Source organism: Amia ocellicauda, chromosome 5 (genome assembly GCF_036373705.1).
Source record: "Amia ocellicauda isolate fAmiCal2 chromosome 5, fAmiCal2.hap1, whole genome shotgun sequence".
In the NCBI taxonomy this organism is placed as follows: Eukaryota; Metazoa; Chordata; class Actinopteri; order Amiiformes; family Amiidae; genus Amia; species Amia ocellicauda.
This window is the reverse complement of record NC_089854.1, coordinates 2,835,350-2,854,218: the sequence shown is the minus strand read 5'-3', so window position 1 is coordinate 2,854,218 and position 18,869 is coordinate 2,835,350. Positions and strand designations below refer to the sequence as shown.

At 42.6% G+C, this 18,869-nt stretch overlaps 2 protein-coding genes across 7 annotated transcripts; both read right to left on the bottom strand.

Moving 5' to 3' along the window:
- On the bottom strand, positions 1–6,735 carry LOC136749200 (acidic mammalian chitinase). Its single transcript, XM_066703240.1, has 12 exons — positions 6,648–6,735; positions 4,937–5,043; positions 4,533–4,559; positions 4,221–4,425; positions 3,994–4,050; positions 3,525–3,690; positions 2,982–3,106; positions 2,459–2,582; positions 1,868–2,050; positions 1,519–1,635; positions 1,044–1,176; positions 1–646 (listed from the first exon to the last, which is right to left on the bottom strand). The coding sequence occupies exons 2-12, from the start codon at positions 4,959–4,961 to the stop codon at positions 396–398; spliced, it is 1,413 nt and encodes a 470-aa protein (XP_066559337.1). The 5' UTR covers positions 4,962–5,043; positions 6,648–6,735; the 3' UTR covers positions 1–395.
- A 5,335-nt stretch (positions 6,736–12,070) lies between these two features.
- On the bottom strand, positions 12,071–17,928 carry LOC136749201 (acidic mammalian chitinase). Of its 6 annotated transcripts, none has more exons than XM_066703241.1 (12): positions 17,844–17,928; positions 17,527–17,596; positions 17,399–17,428; positions 16,994–17,198; positions 16,628–16,684; positions 16,148–16,313; positions 15,916–16,040; positions 15,681–15,804; positions 15,191–15,373; positions 14,214–14,330; positions 13,442–13,568; positions 12,071–12,639 (listed from the first exon to the last, which is right to left on the bottom strand). In XM_066703241.1, exons 2-12 carry the CDS (start codon positions 17,549–17,551, stop codon positions 12,437–12,439), a joined length of 1,362 nt encoding a protein of 453 aa, XP_066559338.1. In that variant the 5' UTR covers positions 17,552–17,596; positions 17,844–17,928; the 3' UTR covers positions 12,071–12,436. The 6 variants fall into 6 exon arrangements, with proteins under 6 accessions (XP_066559338.1, XP_066559340.1, XP_066559339.1 ...); XM_066703243.1 differs by having other exon boundaries at positions 17,527–17,587; positions 17,828–17,888; XM_066703242.1 differs by having other exon boundaries at positions 17,828–17,873.
- Positions 17,929–18,869: the final 941 nt, after the last annotated feature.

Below are 18,869 nucleotides of genomic sequence, written 5' to 3'. Positions count from 1 at the left end.
TAATTTTCTATCATTTTATTTTATTATGTCAAGAAAACAAACAAAGCACACACACTTTGACAATCAGTCCATTTATATAACGTCTTTACAGCAGAACGCTTAAGCTTGTGTTGCATATACTGACAATTTCAGACACAAGTGATATTGCTCATGTTTTTCTTTTGGGTCTTCTATACTTTAGTTTTTTTAATCAAGTTGTTTTTCCAGTTTAATGCTTACCCTTTATTTCCACAGGCAGACAATACATACGAAAAACAGTGATCAAAAAACAATAAGATCATATTTAAAGCTCTTAAGATGGGAAGAGTTGGAGGACTCAGACTTCTTGGAGTTAAATTGGTGCTACTGTTGTTGTCTAGAATAAGACGTGAATAAGTGAGAGTCCAGGTCCTACTCTAAGGCCAGTCGCAGCACTTGCACTGCGTGTTGAACACCAGCCCAGTATGACACTTCTGCGGGTAGGTCGAGCCATGAGCGCAATTGTAGAAGGAGTTACGGTCATCTGTGTTCGGGTACAGTCCGTCGGGCTTGCCGGCACAGAAACCAGAGCCGGGTTTGGGTGTGGTGGTGGTCTTTGTGGTTGTGCTCCTTGTGGTGGTTGTGACTCCAGGTGGGAGTGTGGTGGTGGAAGGCAGTGGGGGCAGTGCTGTGAAGAGAAGTGAGAATCATCAGAGAGATTTCATACATGTTGAAGGACAACTGTGCTGAATAACAGGGTTCATAGTGGGGAATGACAAGCCTCCTGCATAAGAGGACTGGTCTTTTTTTGTGTGGGGTGTGTTTTGCTCTTTGGGGGGACTGCGCAGATCAGGGGCTTAGAGGTGTGTCTGACATGGAACTTAAATTCTGAGTGGGGGGCATGTTATTACAAAAGCTTTTGCTCCCCTTGCATGTAACGTGGCACTGTCATGCAGCGCTCCATTCAGAGACGCTGCAACAGTTAATGAGACGCTTGTTTGTGAATACATTAGACCAAAACAAATACACGGCCAACAACTGAACCACAGCCGACTTCTCTGGGGGTCATTGGTCAGTTGACTTACGGAGGTTGAGCAGGGAGCGCAGGTGCCTGATCAGGGGATAGGGCCCTTCTCCGCAGAACTGTCCCGCAAAGTCGTCCAGATCCAGAGCCCACACGAAGGCCCCGCCGAACTTATTGTCCCTAAGCCATCGAACCTGGGGGAGGGAGAGGGGGAGTATCGGAGGAGCAGGGAGGAGAGGGGCAGAGAAAATAGGGGAGAACAGGGAGGGGGGGCAGTGAAACACAAGGAATCTGGATCAGTGTCTTCAGTAATCTGGACAGTAATCACACAGACGTAGGACACTGTGGACACTGCATAATATTATTCAGAGTTTACCGTGTTTTTTTTTATTATACTAGGGGAAAAGGGATCCTTTACACCACATCAAGGTATACTACTACTACTAATTACAAGCAGACAGTGTACATTTAAACAAAATCAAAGTCCTCCATTACAGTATCGATTACTTTAGTCTCAGCACTGTGGCGGGGGGTACCTTGGTCTCATAGCTCTCCTTGGTGTCGAAGCCCACCCATTCATTGCCCTTAGTGGCGTAGGGCACCTTCTGGTCCTGAATCCAGTTAATGGTGGCGCCTTGTCTAAAATTGCAGATCTGAAAGAGAAGACCATGTGGGCTCAAATTTGATGCAGTAACAGAGCTAGGCTTCCGGCTGAGAGGAAGTGGAAAGGTCAGTCAAGTACTATGGTGGTCTTTGGCTTTTCTAGGACAACAGTAAGGACAAGAGATCCTTCTCCATACTGAGACAGGGCACAGGCTGTAATGTGAAGCACTGACTGATTTAAGGGCAGACATATCTGGCCTACTGAGGAATTCCTGCACTCACCTCGTAGTAAGACCAGAACCCAGCCTCCCGGGTGTACGGGCCAGCCGAGGCGGCGCCACTGGCAGGAGCCCCCACTCCATTCTCGGGGGACGTGAGGCGGAAAGTGCGCCCATATGTGGGGAATCCCATCAACAGCTTCTCCACAGGGGCACCCTGATCCCGCCAGTACTTCATAGCAAAGTCCTGAGGTAGAGAGACAGAGGGAGGGAGAGAGAGAGAGAGGAGGTGTTGGAATGAAGATGGTAAAGTCATACAAAGGGAATTTGTTTTCTTATGTTCTGATTTTCTGCAGAGTAAGAGGGTAATATGAAGAATTAGAGCTCAGGGTTTAGCTGACTGAACTGAAGGATCGTGTCACAGTTCAGCTTAATCTTCTAAGTTACCAGACACATTATTGTACCAGACTAGCACAATTGTATTACTGTGATTCAGAACACTACCACTCGTACAGCATGTTCACGTGATCATATATCCAGCTTTGCAATTCAATTCAATGCTCTAAATGGGTTATTATTGTGATAGTGGCTGCCTTCTAATACACTCCCCCCAGCACTCAACCCTGCTCTGTGGGCCCTGCAGTGTTTCACTCACAATGTTGAAGTTGACGAGTTCTCCTTGGTCTGTGGAGCCTTGGTACAGGGGGCTGTTGTGTCCAGTGAAGGGGTCCCAGGCTCCGTGGAAGTCGTAGGTCATCACGTTGATGAAGTCTAGGTACCTGGAGAGACAGACACGGCACTGTTCACTAGTTTTCTTTTATTAAACACCCTGTATTGTAATACTATAAATATAAATGTGGTTTTCTAGTGCAAATTTCCTCATGTCAATTTGTCACATCAGGTCTTAAAAGAGGATTTGAACCATCCCATTGCTGTGGCTTTGGCCTGTGTTGCTGAAGGGGTGTGAGTAATTTTTTATACAGGTATAAAGAGACAGGAATAAACAGACCCTGACACCTGCCCCAGCTCTGTCAGGCCTCTGCAGTTGTGTTATGTGCTTGATAAAAGTCACAACCTAACAATACAAATAGCCCTGACTGTGGGATGTTTGTGTAATTGATTCTCTGTCTGATTGTCCAGGATTGTCTCCACCCCCCCAACCCCCTTCCTTGACTCACTTGGCGATCTCGGCAATCTCATAGCCATTGTCAATGTTGCCTTTCCCAGCAGCCACTGCAGCTGTGAGCAACAGTCTGGGACGCCTGGTTGATTTGCTTTCCTCCTCGTAGGCGGTCAAGAGCTCCTGCAGCCGTAGGGGAACAAATCACTGGGAGTTAATCAATGATAAAAGATACAATAGGTAGGCGAGTTAAATATGTCTGCTCCTGGTCCTGTGTGTGTGTATACTACCCCTGACCCCCCTGGCCTACCAGGCAATGTCCTTGAATTCGAGGCAGGTACCGATATATGAAAGTGTTTAGCTTGAAAATGATCCATCATGTTTTTACCATTTGTCTCTCCTCATTGACTGTCATAAGCTGCCAACAGTACCTGTCCCCCCAGGAGCAGGACTGGGGAAAGCAGCTCCCTGATTTTTGGTAATTTGTATGGATGCAGTTATAGGTGGAAAAAAATTATTCCAAACCCCTGAGAATAAAGGAGAGAGGGCGATGCTGGGTGGCGATGGCACAGAGGGAGGGAGTGGCAGTAGATCAACTGACCTTCACCAACAAGGTGAATCTCTGCTTGTCTTCTGGGGGGCTCCCTCGAGCACCAGGGTACTCCCAGTCCAGGTCCAGCCCATCGAACCCATGTGTCCGCAGGAAGCTGATGGTGGACTTGATGAATCTCTGCCGGTTGGTCGGCGTGGAGACCATGATGGTGAACCTGGAGTGAGACGGGCAAAGACTGAGTTAATCTCTGAGCCCCAGCACCTACTCAGCGGTATTCATCATCCATTATACTTGTACATGTCAACACATTCCCCCATTCTGATCTGTTCCCATAGGTCCAGAGAGTATAACAGGTTACTGATCCACATTCCAGGGATGTTTGTTAATATTCCTACAGGTGGAGAAATAGTGTGTCTCATCCAGTAATGGAAAGAACTAAAAAAATCTAAATTGTCTTGATGGCTGTCTCATCAGGTATAATATTTAGAAGAGGATGATGAAGAAGACCATGACTTACTGGCTTGACCCAAAGTTCCACCCTCCGACGGCCAACAGAGTCTTCAACTGAGGGTTTCTGTAGAAGATGAGAATAAATAAATAAATTAAAAAAGCGGTAGATAATATGCAGTGAGAGGACGATTCAGGAGGAGCGCTTTCCAGAATGAAAAAGACAACATGTTGCCTTGTCTCGTGCAACGCAGGCACAGCAATGACAGGATGCAGGCTGGACCAACACACACCCACCTGTTCTTCAGCCCGTTGAAGGACTGGTACAGCGTCTCGTCGTTCCACTCGTAGGTGACAATTTCGTTGGCGTAGTTGAGGATGGAGAAGGCGTAGATCAGGTGGGTGCAGAGCTGGGGGTCCACATTGTCTGGGAGGTACTTTCCAGTGCCAGGCCTGTACTGGGACCAGTTGGTGAAGTAGCACACCAGCTTGGTGGCTGAGCCTGGGGAAGGGACAGGAACAGAACAGGTGGGTTCCTCCACAGCTCAGGTTTACGTGACAAAAGCAGGATAATTACCGCAGGTTGCATTTAGAGCATTCAAAACTTACCTAGCTGGACCAGCACCAGGAACAGACCTAAATAGGAGAGACAGGAAAAGAGATGTAACCCAGCCTTCAAATGAAACACACCAATCAGACAAACAATGGACAAATGAAATAAAGAGAAATTGATTTACGTTGTTATTATTCATATGGAATGCTAGCTAGTTATTACTTTCATATTGCGAAAGTGCATAGTTTAAAATTAGTGAGCTTGCACAGTCCATGTATAATAGTATACGAGTACAAACAAGTATATTTCCCCTATTGCTTCGTAAAGGAATCTCAAACTATAAAACAGCCTACAAGCCTGTGATATTTGAGGCATTTTCCTTTTTTCATTGACAGTTTGCTTTAAACTTTATTCCTGCAGAGACCACTTCTCTCTATTAAAACAAACCAAAAATCCTTACCTGCTAAGACAGTTAACTTCGTCATTGTCTTCTCGTTTTTAGTTTTCCCCTGCCTCTATCTTGGTGTTTTCTCAGCTCAGAACAGCAGTGAGACGCCTTTCCAGGTTCTGAAGAGGAGCAAGAGGAGGAGGTGTTTATCTGTCCTGTTCAGATTGGCCAATGTCCAGGGCCCTGTCTGACTCCCTTGCTGGGACCAATGTGTTCACCCATCAACAGGGGTGGTGCCTCATCATACATCTGCAAATCTGAACTTGACACAATTTTCAGAGAAGTCCCACAACAGAGAAGTGGAACCAAAACTAAACAAACAAATTAATAAACGAATAAAGAAGCAAATTAATTATTTAATAGATGATAAAGATAAGAAAGGAAGAAAAAGGCAACAAGGACGGAAGGAAGAAAAGAAAGAAATAGTTCTACAAATGTTGAAATGGAAACTGTCACACCTGTAAGCTTATTCTTAGAGAAAATGTTTGAACTTCATGGAAAAGAGCCCATATGCAACAAACGTATCTTTAATAGATGGTAGAAATGTGTTATCCTTACATATCTAATTTGTCAAAATTGCCCCCTTTTTGTATATTTAAATGTGTATGTAAATGTATGTAGGTAGGTATCGGTAGATAGGTTAACATACATATACTTATACATTCCATATGAGAGATTCAGAAACACTAGCATACTTTCAAAACACTTTCAATCTGCCCACTTCAGTCCAGCTGGTAAAGATTTCAAACTGAGCAATCTTTCGACATAAGAATATAAGAACCAAAGCAAAAATCAAAGAGCATTCCTTCCTGAAACAGATCATAGCTGACTTACTTTGTGGCTGCAGCTTTCAAACGTGAGACAATTCATTATAACAAAATCTCCATATGATGTTTTCAAAATTAATAATTGATTATTATTGATTAATTCTGGGATGATGCATTAAAAGTAAGTAATTATAAAACATGCACATATGCACTGTGCTCAGGTGCAGGAGGCTAAAATGGTTTACATTACCATTACTAATAACAATCTCAGCAGAATAGGAGTTACCTGTAATGTCATCAATGCTGAAATAGAAATGATTGGCTTTTTTCACGTTTTCAAAGCTGCAGGCGCTGCTGCAAGTGATAAACACTCCAAAGTACAGTGACTCTGGCCTGATAGTGAGGGACGGTTGAAAGTACTACATTCATATGTCTGATTCTTATTATTCCCAACTGCAAGAAAGGACTAAAAGCAGCAGGAGTCTAAGATACCTAATCGTGCATCTGAAGCTGGTTATCATAGTAAATATTGTTCAGCTGTACAGCTACAGGGTGCGTGGTGCCACATGTGAAGAGATGACTGACATGTGCATGTGTTTAGTCCACCATAGACAAGCAAGTCTGTTTGGAAAATTCAAGTGGGAAAGCACAATAGAAACCAATGATTGTACAATTGTACCTCCTGCATCAGAAATATCTGAGCAGATCTATTCACTTTTTGCTTTTCAAATTTAATGGATCTAATTTTTCTGACCAAAAAGAGCCAATCGAACATCCTTGCCTGACCTGCCTAACTGTAGTCGGCTATAGAATGTACAAGCATGCATGTTACTGTTCTCTCAAAGCTCGGCTTTGAATACCAGGACTGTGTGTTTAACCCGTGGTCTTGGAGAGACACATTCCCTCAGATTGCATTGAAAGGTTAGCCATAGAAAATGCTCTCTGCTTGTTCTTACCTCAACCACTGGAGCAGCAAACGGTGCAAGTTGAGCAGGTCTGATCCAAAGAGACTCTGCAGGGTATTAGCACAGGCTTTTAAATGTAGAAACTCCAGGCAATAAAGTTTGCATGAGACATGACTTCACAGATTAGATTAGATAAAACCATATGTATTATTAATATTCATCATCATTATATGACAAATAATAAAATAAAAAAAAATTGCTAATTGCAAGAAGGGAGAAGTTGTTAAGGAATGGCAGTGTTCCAAAGCACAGCATTCAAAGCACAGGCGACGATTACATAATACTTTCCACTGGCATCAATGTCTCCTCTGAGAAGGAGTATGGATAAAAAGAAAGGGTAGAATATGCTAATTTTATATTGACTGTGCTCTCTTTGGGAGGGAGAGAGAGAGAGAGGAAGAGAGAGCAGCTAGACATTGGCCTGATAATACTATGTAACACTATTGTTGTTCCTGGGTAGTAAGTGTTATTTCCTAATTGCTTATGCCTCAAAAGTATAGAAAATGGCTATTATTCCTCACAAACTTTGCTTTTGTGACCAGGACAGGGATATTTTGAAATTTACCTATTTCGAATGAGAAAACTGGCGAATTTGTGTCTTTTCATTCACATAAAGTCAGAAAAAAACAACATATGAATCCAAATTAACGTATTTATACTAAAGTCATACAAAAATGACTACAAAAGATTTAGAAGTGAGTAGTTTTTTCGAGATTTACGTTTATACGGTAAATCACTTTCATGAATCAGCCCCCAAATGTAGACTCCCATCATGTTCTCGTTATACTGTCCTTGGTGGCGACATTCAAAGTCCAGTAAATCCTGGTGGAAGCGCTCGCCTTGCTCCTCTGAGTACGCTCCCATGTTCTCCTTGCATTTATCAAGATGAGCATCAAGGATATGGACTTTGATTGGACATCCTACAGCCCATTGTGCCGTAGTTCTTCACCAGTCTCAACCAACTCCACATAGTTTTCGGCCTTGTGATTGCCCAGGAAGCCCCGAACCACTGCGACAAAGATGTTCCAAGCCACTTTCTCCATACTAGTGAGCTTCTTGGGGAATTCATTGCACTCCAGGATCTTCTTTATCTGTGGTCCAACTAAGACACCGGCTTTGACCTTTGCCTCAGACAGCTTAGAGAAGAAGTCTTGAAGGTACTTGAAGGCTGCCGACTCCTTATCTAGAACTCTGACAAATTGTTTCATAAGGCTCAATTTGATGTGCAGTGGTGGCATCAGCACCTTCCGGGGGTCCACCAGTGGCTCCCACTTGACGTTGTTCCTCCCCACAGAGAACTCGGTGAGCTGTGGCCAGTCCCACCTGTGGTAGTGCGCCTTGGAGACCCATCAGGAATGCCACCATTTTGAAGTCTCCTATGACCTCCCAGCCATACTCATCATACTTCAAGATGACCAGCAAGGTCTTGATGCTGTTGTAATTCTCTTTGAGGTGCACCGAGTGAGCCAGGGGAAGAGACGGGTACTTGTTACCATTATGGAGCAGCATGGCTTTGAGGCTTCTGGATGAGCTGTCAATGAAGAGGCGCCACTCATTCTGGTTACAAGCGATTCCGATTGCCTCGAACAGACTGGTCACATTGTGGCAGAAGCAGAGCCCATCTTGACAGGTGAAGAAGCTGGAAAAAGGTTGGTGATGCTCATCTTGATCAATTCAAGGAGAACATGGGAGTGTACTCGGAGGAGCACGGCGATCGCTTCCACCAGGATTTACTGGACTTTGAATGCCGCTACCAAGGACGGTATAACGAGACCATGATGGGAGACTACATTTGGGGGCTGATTCATGAAAGTGATTTACCGTATAATTGTAAATCTCGAAAAACTCCTCAGTTCTAAATCTTTTGTAGTCATTTTTGTATTACTTTAGTATAAATACATGTTAATTTGGATTCATATGTTATTTTTTCTAACTTTATGTGAACGAAAAGACAAATTTTCTCATTGGAAATAGGTACATTTCAAAATATCCCTGTCCTGCTCACAAAAGCAAAGTTTGTGGGGAATAATAGCCATTTTCTATACTTTTGAGGCATTAACAATTAGGAAATAACACTTACTCCCCAGGAACCCAAAAAAAATAAAAAATTTGTTACACAGTGTAACATTATACACCTATAATTTTGGGGTCACTAATAATATAGTATAGTATAGTCCTGAGTTATTTTAACCTTTCCATTAGCATGGCAGAGGAAGGTCATGTAACTCAGCTGGAAACAGGTGAGCTATTATTTCTTTCATCGTAGTTCCTGATCAAAGCAAAGCAAGTCTAATAAAGTCCATAATAGTCATCTTCAGGAGCACCATAAATGATCGAAACAGCCTTGGCTTTGAACATGCTATCTGTTTATCACAAGCAGTCAGACAACAGGCAGAACTTTAGACCTTTCATTGCCCTTGTTGGGTTATCCATCTGATTCTCTTATCTCACCCAAACTAATTGCTCATCACGCATATGGCTGGACGTGTCCACTGTCTGATGCATTAGAATATGGATCAAGCAAACACTGTATTATTGTATATTAATTATTTGTAATTCAGACTGGTTCCATGTGGTCCACATTAGTAGCATAGGTTGCAACAGGCAGTGTGTTTTCTATGATGCACTTAAATACTGACATTGCCATAAGACATTAACATGAAACCAGTACATACCTTTGATTTATTGAAGTGGACTCTTCCATTCATACCATTAGGACTTGGCACATTATGGATGCAGAATTTAGAACAATGTAGTTAAAAACAACAAAAAACTATATTTGTGCAAATATATTGCTAATCTATACAATAATTTATCTTGGCATCTGATATTCCAAAGGTAATTGATAAGTCCCTTATGTAAGCGATAAACGGGGCAAGCGCAGGTGTGTTTTACTTTTGCCCTATCAATTATTTTCCAGCAGTGTCTGAATATGATTAGCTGTGCCCTTCCTTTGCCCCCCAAGTCACGTCACCTCTCTCTGAGGCTTGATGTAAAATGTTCAATTCAAGGTGTGCAGAGAGCAGATGTCCACCTGTGAACTGAAGAACAAGACACGGCTCTTATCTCGAAAGTTCTTCTAAGGAAGAAAGTTTATCAAAAGGCATTGCTTCCTTTTTTTCACGGTTTCTGTTTTTTTTTTAGTGCAGATAATATTACACCACGTATGAAATGTCCAACTCTTTTAGAGAGACAGGTCAGTGAGGATAATGTACTGCGGCTTTATTGCGCTTTTCTAATTAATTGTCCCAAAAATCTATAAACTGGAGACCTGCTAAGGGTTTATTTTGCACACTAGCTTTCCTTGTCTTTGTATCTTGGTGAAAAACTCAATGTCCGAGAAGGAAACCCAGAACCCCCGATTGGAACGCGAGTCTGGGATGTAATTTGCTTGTCCACAGTAGACATTTTAATGCCAAGAAGTGCCTGGGGATGCTGGGATCTTCAGGGTGGATAGTTGTGGTAGAGCTTTTCCCATTTGACATAGTGGTTTAAGGACAGTCCCACTAGCAACCTGAAATCTAATTGCTTTTCCAGCATTCTGAGACACTTACAGAAGTCTATTAAAAACATAATACTTTTGAATTGTTTTGCATTTTCAAAATTTTGGGTTTATGTGAGGAAACTTGATGCTGTGGTGGTCAGGTGTGCTTTGTGTACTTGGTCTTTGGTATGATGGTTGAATGGGGTTCAAAATTCAGGTGCTTATGCCAAATGTAGCCATTAGACCTCTCCCCCTAATTAAATCTAATCATAATCTGAATCTATCCGTCAATTTGGTCCATAACACAGTCATGCTGGTCTTCACAAGGCCAGACCCCCTCACTGATGAATGGGCACACAGCAGAAATCAGACAAATGGCATAGATCTCCACAGAGACTCCATCACTAAACTCCAATTGAAGTCAGCACTGCACGATTTAGTGAAACACAAAAATTCAAGGTGCACTATATGTTCCATAAACCAGGGCAACAAACCCAAATACGAACTACAAGCTGGTAACAGAAGCTTTAGCTTCTTCTTGAGCTTGATAACAAACAAGAAAAGATGACTTAAAACTAAATTAATGACACTTAAGTATTTCTACCTCAGAGCCAAAACATGCACAAGCCATATTTGGTCTTATAAGAAAGAGCATTAGCTAAAGCAACCCTTGGACCATTTACATTTCACATGCAATGCACAATTCATGTTTGGTAAGGAAATTGCAGAATCAAGCTGACAAAGTGATTGCAGCTGAACCCTTACCTTAAAAACAAAACAGTAATGCTACATGTCATCCCACTATCCATGTTAAAAATTGTAGAACAGAAGTTGGCAAAACGCACTAACAAAATCAACCACAAGATACTTTTGACCGACAAATTTCAAATTTAATATTACCATAAAAGAACACATGGCTTTCTTGGTATCAAATGTAAGGTCATGCTTTGAGGGACTTGAAAATATAATTGATGTAACTTAAATTTGACAGTTAAATCAGGAGTTAGAAACTTAGGTAACATTTGTACATTTTCACATTCCTCAAAGCCATCACACCTCTGATACACGTCCTGCAGGAATCAAGGGAGAGGAATGGCAAGGGCTGCGTCGATTTGAATTAAACATGTATTACCCCAAACCTGACCAATCAGAAGTTTGGAGGGAAAGAGATTAGGATCTCTTTGTCTAAAACCTATAAAACCAGAAAGTTAAAACTAACAATTTGGAGTGAAACGACCTGGGAGTGGAACAACAGAAACATTGGAAGGCACTGAAGTGGAAACCCCAAAAGGTGTCAGGAACAGAACTTCTCCACCATAAACCTGGAAACTTGGCAACCAAGTCAATGCAGTCTGCCAGCCCTCCCCCAGTATCGAACCTCAGTAAACCACACAGGTAGTACATTTCTGCTTACTATCCAAGGATTTATAGGATTGATACATTGGATTTTCGTAAAACCTAGTTGTGTTTGGGCTGTAAGTTGTAGGAACGGGTAGTGTAATACTTTCATTTTATAATAGATCTCTCTCTCTCCATCCATTTACATTGTCCATTTAATAAACATATAACTTCTTTGAAACTAAACAGCCTCAAGGTGAATTCACTGCTAATCTGAGTTCGTATAAGTAAAGTATTTTGGTAACTTGCTTATCAACCCGGTCTTGTTTTCAGAGGGCCTGACCGCTGTGGGTTATGTGGTGTCACTAGATAGCAGTTATTATTTCCTCTCACATCGATACAATTTATACTAACACACCCCAGTTTAAAGTCCGAGGCCAATCGAAAGTACGTACTAATTAAAACAATAACCATATAAATAAATTAAAGGCAATTTGTCCATTGCAACTGTTTGGCTGTATCTTAGCATCAGCATCGTTTCACTCATACTTTATGTTAATCAAACTGATATTGGAGAAAACAAAAACAAAAACAGTGTGTGAATTCCTTTATTTCTGGTACATTACAGAGTTTCAGAGCGTCAGCAGAAGATTGATTTATTTGATCAGGCATGACTTCCACAAATGTGATGTAAGATGTGAAGAGAACACACTTAATTTCCAGATTTGTAATGTATAATACATGTATGTATGTGTGTGTGTGTTTCCTGTGTATTTTCTGCTGTTTTCAGAAATGATTAAGGTGAACACTGAATCGAGTACTCAAATCTCTGAAGCCTACATCAGACTGGAGTCAGCGGGGCGGGTCTGTCAATTGGAACGAGGAAGAGCAGAGCGGTGGAGCAGCAATTGATTCACTGTGATGGAGTGTAAGGACAAGGGGAGATGTGCAGGACATCCTAAGGCCAGTCGCAACACTTGCACGCGTCGATGAAGACCAGCCCCGGCTGACACTTCTGCAGGTAGGTGGCGCCGCGATAGCAGTGGTAGTAGGTGGTGGGGTCGTCTGGGTTGGGGTACAGACCGTCCAGCCTGTCATCACAGAATTTGCTTGGTGGGGTGGTGGGGGGGGGCTTAGTGGTGGTGGGTTTCGGGGGTAAACCTGCAAGAGAAAGTAAAAACAATGCTGGTCCCTCAGAGAGCTGGCATGGTAATTACATGGGGAATTACTGTGGAATAATTTGGGGTTGGGAATAAATCTGTGATGTTCCCAGTGGTCTGATGTGCATTTGAAAATGCTGATAAAAAATAAATGCATGATTCTCTAGCAATATAACCCTGAAACATGTTTATTCTCACTTATTAAAGAAAATGAAGGCCTTTAAAATCACGTTAAAACCCTTCTGTATTGACCTTTAGATGGAGCAAAGTCTCAGGGATAACACTGAAGGGGTTTCAGTCACGTTTAAGAAACTGAACCATACAGTCCTGTCGTCTTTACTCCCTTCTTTTATTACAGTAAAATGACCGGTCAATTATTATATCCTGTATAAAGTCCAATACTCTAATCTCCCATTGTATCTTTATTTTATTCACTGCAATGTGTAGGCCAATTGTGTATTGATATTGTTATCCTTGTGATACTGTGTATTTGTAGATCATTACTGGTCAGTGTTCAGGAAACCACGAAGGTCGCCCTGAAACAAAGGCATCGCTAAATAAATCATCGTTTTTCATTTCAAGATGATGAAGTGTCACAGTCCAGCAGTCCATCTTCACAGTTCTCGTCATTGTCAAAAAACTTTTTGCCTGGAGGCTGTCTGAGGATATGGATATACGTCTGTTTCTATTTAGGCATTTAAATAAAGGGGAGCTTCAACAGGAAAAGAGGAGTAGCCTTCTTCATAAAATCTCATTTTTGGCCTAGACTTTAGGCTTTACAGTCAACTGATGGCCTGGCTTACCCAGCAGGTTGCGCAGGTGTTCAATCAGAGGGTAGCGGCCCTGTGCACAGAAATCTCCATTGAAGTCATCTAGATCCAAGGTCCACACGAAGGCCCCACCCAGATTATGCTGTTGAAGCCATTGGACCTGTGAGGGTGGGGTGGTAGAGGGTAGGCATGAGGTAGGACAAGGGCAAGGGAGGGCAGACACAGAGATACTTAGACACAGCAGATAAGGCATTAGGTGGAAGGTGGAAAGGAACTTTGAAACATTTGTGTGACCTCACCATGAGCACAATCACACACTAGATAATAGGTCAGACTGTTGGGTACAGACGAAGTACTGGGATTATACTGGTAGTATTGTTGTAGGTTAGGAACAACAGGTGTGTTTAATAGCTAAACCGAGAGGATTCAGACAGAGCACTCATCACTAAGGTCAGCGCAGTGGCCACATACTCCACCTCTCCAAGCCACACAGAAGCTTTGAAGTTGAAAAAGACAGACATAGCAGCTCCCCTGATATGTATTTTACATAGTAGTAGATTAGAGGCATCGTTGATGTCCAGAACGACTTCCAGAAGATGAGGCAACTGCACTCATGGGAAAACACTACCTCCTGGTGGTGAGACCCTTGTCCTAGCATCTGGATCAAGAGGCCTTCTTAGATCTGGAGGGGCATGGAGCTGCATCCTGGGAGGTACAGCAGAGCACCCACAACCAAAGGCATGAGACGGAGTGGTCTGTTTGAGGTGGACACTGGATACTGGGCTCAATTGTACGGTAGTGGTACCTTGTTCTCGAAGCTTTCCATGTTGTCGAAGCCCACCCACACTCTCCCTCGGGTAGCGTAGGGCACCTGCTGGTCCTCAATCCACTGGACTTTAGTGCTCTCGAGGAATGTGCAGATCTGGAAGAGAGCCGCTCTCATTATTAGACACTGACAATACTGCAGAAAATGGGAAGTCTAAGTTATAGGAATCTGAAATGCTATATCAATATAAAGCATTGTATTGATGAACATCTGTTGTCCTGATGCATTTGTGATTGTGTAGGCCTTCTAGAAAATAAACAAGAAACTGAAATACCTACGTTAGACCCTCTAATGAAACTGCAATGGATCAATATATCCCGTCAAAAAAGTAACTCAAAACAGGAATAATAATATGTCTTTTCTGATAATTAATAAAGCACCATAAGTGAACTGATGTGCAATGTTGTTAAACTGTGATAATGCATTTCAGTGCAGAAAGGATAAATATTTCACTAAACACCTTTGAATTCAATCAGTAGGTCAGTGCTTCATTTTGGCCTGATCATCAGCCAACACCAAAATGTCAAGCTAGGCTCATACAAATTTACATGAGACCCAGTTCAGTGAGCAGACAACCAACCCTAACCTTAATGATAGATTAAGTTTACAGGTGACCCTAACCCTTACCCGGACCAAACCGTAACCCTCATTTCTCAAATAATGTATTAATTTTGGGTGTGCCACATAATTACAAAATATTAAATTCATAAATAATTCCTGTCAGTTGATCAAGTCAAGTTCTGGACTTGTCACTCACAAAATTTGACATTTAATAGGCATGCCTGAGGTTCAAGGAGGTGAGCAACCAATGGTATAGTCAGCCAATACACAGGACAAGCACGTCAAAGCCACCGAGTGCATGCAATGCGTGGAACATACAGGAAAGCAGGGGAAAGCTACCGTATCACCACTACATTTTTATTACCAGTGTGGTGAAGAGCCACACTTGGCCTCACCTCGTAGTAGGACCAGAACCCAGGCTCACGGGTGTAGGGCCCAGCTGCCGAAGAGCCATTGGCTGGAGCTCCCACTCCATTGGCACTGGACAGCAGGCGGAAGGTGCGCCCATAAGTGGGGAATCCCAGGAGCAGCTTGTCCACAGGGGCACCCAGATCCCGCCAGTACTTCATCACAAAGTCCTGGACAGGAGAGAGAGGCAGAAGGTCTGGGATGTGAAGGAAGGAACCATGGGTGATGATGTAGAGGCAGATGGAAGAAGGATTTATGAAGCATTTTCCACTTCCTCCTTATGCAGTTGCAGCTGGGACTCAGAATAAAGTTGAATATGTACATTATTATATATTGTATTATATATATATTAATCTTGTTTAATATTGATCTGTCATGGGCAGTTCTCAAAGGTGAGTGTCATCTAATAATTGTAATTGAATCAGAGGTTGGCCAGCCTGCTGTCCCCCCAATCCCCTTGCAATGTGTTGTCCTCACAATGTTGTAGGTGATGAACTCTCCCTGGTCCTTGGAGCCACGGTACAGCGGGCTGTTGTGTCCAGTGAAGTTCTCCCAGGGACCGTGGAAGTCATAGGTCATCACACTGATGAAGTCCAGGTACCTGAGACAGCGACAGAAAACAGAAGGAAAGGAAAAAGTCAACTCTCCTTCAAAACATTATTTTGTTTTCCCAGCAAGTTTGACAAGAGAACTTTCAGAAAACTAGACTCACTTGGATATCTCCACAACCTCATAACCGTTGTCGATCTCATCTTTCCCAGAAGCCACAGCAGCCGAGAGCAGCAGTCTGGGACGTCGGTTGTCTGTGGCGTCCTTCTGAAATGCTTCATTGAGCTCCTGTCAACAGGATTGGAGAACAAAAGAATGGAGGACTCAGGTGACCATGGGCAATTGTTATTGGAGCAAGAGGTCTGTGGGTGGGACTTTAAAGAAGCCTGACTAACCTTCACCAGCAGGCTGAATCTCTGCTTGTCCTCTGGGGGGCTCCCGTGAGAACCAGGATATTCCCAATCCAGGTCCAGGCCATCAAACCCATGCTTCCACAGGAATTTGATAGAAGACTGGATGAATTTTTGGCGGCTCTTGGGCGTGGTAACCATATCAATGAACCTAAGGCAGAAAGGTGTAGATAAAGGTGTTCTATCACAGGGCATCTCTTCTGACTGCCACACCAGAAATAATATATATTTTAAGAAAAGCTTTACTTCCTCAGTTTCCTTGTTTGTTTTCTTATTTTAGTTTTTGCTAAATATTATGTATCTGAATTTTGACAGATGTTGACTACAACTGATATTGCAACTCATAATAACAGCAATGTCAATATCCGAGTAGTACTATATCTTCTCATAATAAATTCCAGCTGATAACTATGCAGTCCTACAGCGGCCATTTCTGACCTCAGTTCTGCTATTGTCAATACTTACGGACTTGTGCCGTTGACCCAACCTCCGACAGCTAGCAGAGTCTTCAGCTGTGAGTTACTACGGGAGAAAGAGGTAAAATTATACATGGATCTATCTACAGAGGGCAGAAGGAGGTAATAAGAGTGCATCTTTCTCAAAGGATTTCTTAGTCTCTTTGTGAATGTGTGAGACTCACGTAAATACAGTTTTCAGTAAACAATGACATTTAGGTAGCAACACAGATCCGAAAGTAAAATAAGAGGAAAGCAGAGTATGCAGCTTGACATTCAAAATTTCCTAAAGAAGGTTACAGATCCAGTGTAACTTTTTTACGGGACACAAAAAACATACACACACAAACGCGTATACACACACACAAACACTAACCTCTTCTTCAGCCCGTTGAAGGACTGGTACAGCGTCTCGTCGTTCCACTCGTAGGTGACGAGTTCATTGTTGCTGTTAATGCTGGCGAAGGCGTAGACCAGGTGGGTGCAGAGGTGGGGGTCGACATTATTGGGCATGAATTTCGCAGCACCAGGTCTGTACTGGGACCAGTTGGTGAAGTAGCACACCAGCTTGGTGGCTGTGCCTGGAGCAGTGGACAGACAGTAGAGGTGTTGGTGGTTGGCTCAGCTCAAAGCAAGTTTCTGATCTTAGAAACATCACTGAAAAAAGCTCCTGCTGCTGCCTGTATGCACCAACTGGATTTAATTAGTAAGGTTACGATAAGGCAGGTTTTCAGGTAGGGGCTGGGATAGGGTTGGGTTAGGAGAATCGGGCCTCACTTACCAATTTGAAGACACAGGAGCAGGCCCAACCCTAAAGAAAGAGGAGAAGAAACTAAACATAGAAGAACTCAGACAAAACAAGTATCCATAAATGACTAAAACATTTGCTTTGCGTATAGGGTATGTTACCTGCCAAGATTGTGAGCCGGGTCATTGTATGTCAGCAGGTCTCTCACATGTGGAGATCTGCCTAAAATATCTCCAATAAAGGAAATGTATTGTGAATTTGTGGAAATTGCATTGCGGTTCAAGAAACCAAATCATTTTCATTCAATGCGGTTTTCTGTATCCCTTTGATACACATCACCTTTGTAGAAAAAATATACACACGCAAATACTGTGCATATAAAGAATAATTTTAAGTTTCCTACTGTGTTTGAATAGTTAAAAGTCACATGATTCAATCAATGAGAGAAAAATAAATACATACATAAGACACTATTTACCTGTATCCTCACTGAACCAGAAACAATGACCAGAGTGAATACTCCTGTTTCAAACGTTATTTATAATAAACTAATGAGTGCCAAAGTACAACTCCCTAATGACGCTATTGATTCAGGAAGTTAGTGTGGAACCATTTCTAAAGATAACAAAACATGCGTGTGCAATACGGGAAAACAACAGCACAAGGAAACATGCTGCAAAATAACCATCACAGCCTGCTCTTTGTCCTGTGGTGAATCAGTTACTGGCATTGTGACAGTGGTAACCATACTGAGCCCTGCCACTTTAAAGTTAGTCCCTGCCCTTCAGTGACAGTTTACCATTTGCACCAATATGGGTTCTTCATAAAGCAGGAAAAACACACAGAGCACTCCACTCCATGAAGAGTTGGACAATGTTCCTCAATCTCAACTAATCTACATACCTTCACAGGGATATCTGGATGAGGGACGTAAAGATCTGGTCTCCCACCGTGTAACATCACCTGAACTGCAGGACCTGGTTACAGTGATCCATGTCAGTATACCAGTAAGTGCAGGCCCTCTTATGTGTGTATGTCCAACGGGGCGCTGTCGGACTGCGTGGAAGAGAAACCACGAGAAGTTAATCCCACTTACTTGTGTGGCTTGAGTGTTGATCGCACCTGCGAAAGGAAGAGGGAGAAGAATTATTGGCGCCTTTGTGTGTTTGCAGTATAGTTGTATGGAAATGGTAGTTTTATTATTTACTAGGTTCCTTTTTTATATATTTTTGGGTTGGGTTTTTAGTGTTTTATACACCCAGGGATTAAAGGTGGTTTCAGCTAGGTATTATATAGGAATTCTATTTTACATATCCTGTACAACTTGTGATACATTAATTACAGACACTGTTGGGCCTAACGCATTATCAGTGGTAAGTATTTCTTACAGCTGTAGGTATTCAGGGTAATGTATGTAGATGGATTATGAACTGGCTGATGTATAGGAAACCGACTTCTCGACTCAGCTGCTCGTCCAGTCACTGGTCCTCTCCCGCATGGACTA

Coding starts and splice junctions, on each gene's coding strand:
- LOC136749200 (XM_066703240.1), bottom strand. CDS start 4,961: ATGACGAAGTTAACTGTCTTAGCAG. Junction 3,691..3,993: donor TGGAACTTTGGGTCAAGCCA/GTAAGTCATGGT, acceptor GTCTCACTCCAG/GTTCACCATCATGGTCTCCA. Junction 1,177..1,518: donor AGGAGAGCTATGAGACCAAG/GTACCCCCCGCC, acceptor TCCCTCCCCCAG/GTTCGATGGCTTAGGGACAA.
- LOC136749201 (XM_066703241.1), bottom strand. CDS start 17,551: ATGACCCGGCTCACAATCTTGGCAG. Junction 17,429..17,526: donor CCGGCTCACAATCTTGGCAG/GTAACATACCCT, acceptor CTCTTTCTTTAG/GGTTGGGCCTGCTCCTGTGT. Junction 13,569..14,213: donor TGGAAAGCTTCGAGAACAAG/GTACCACTACCG, acceptor CCACCCTCACAG/GTCCAATGGCTTCAACAGCA.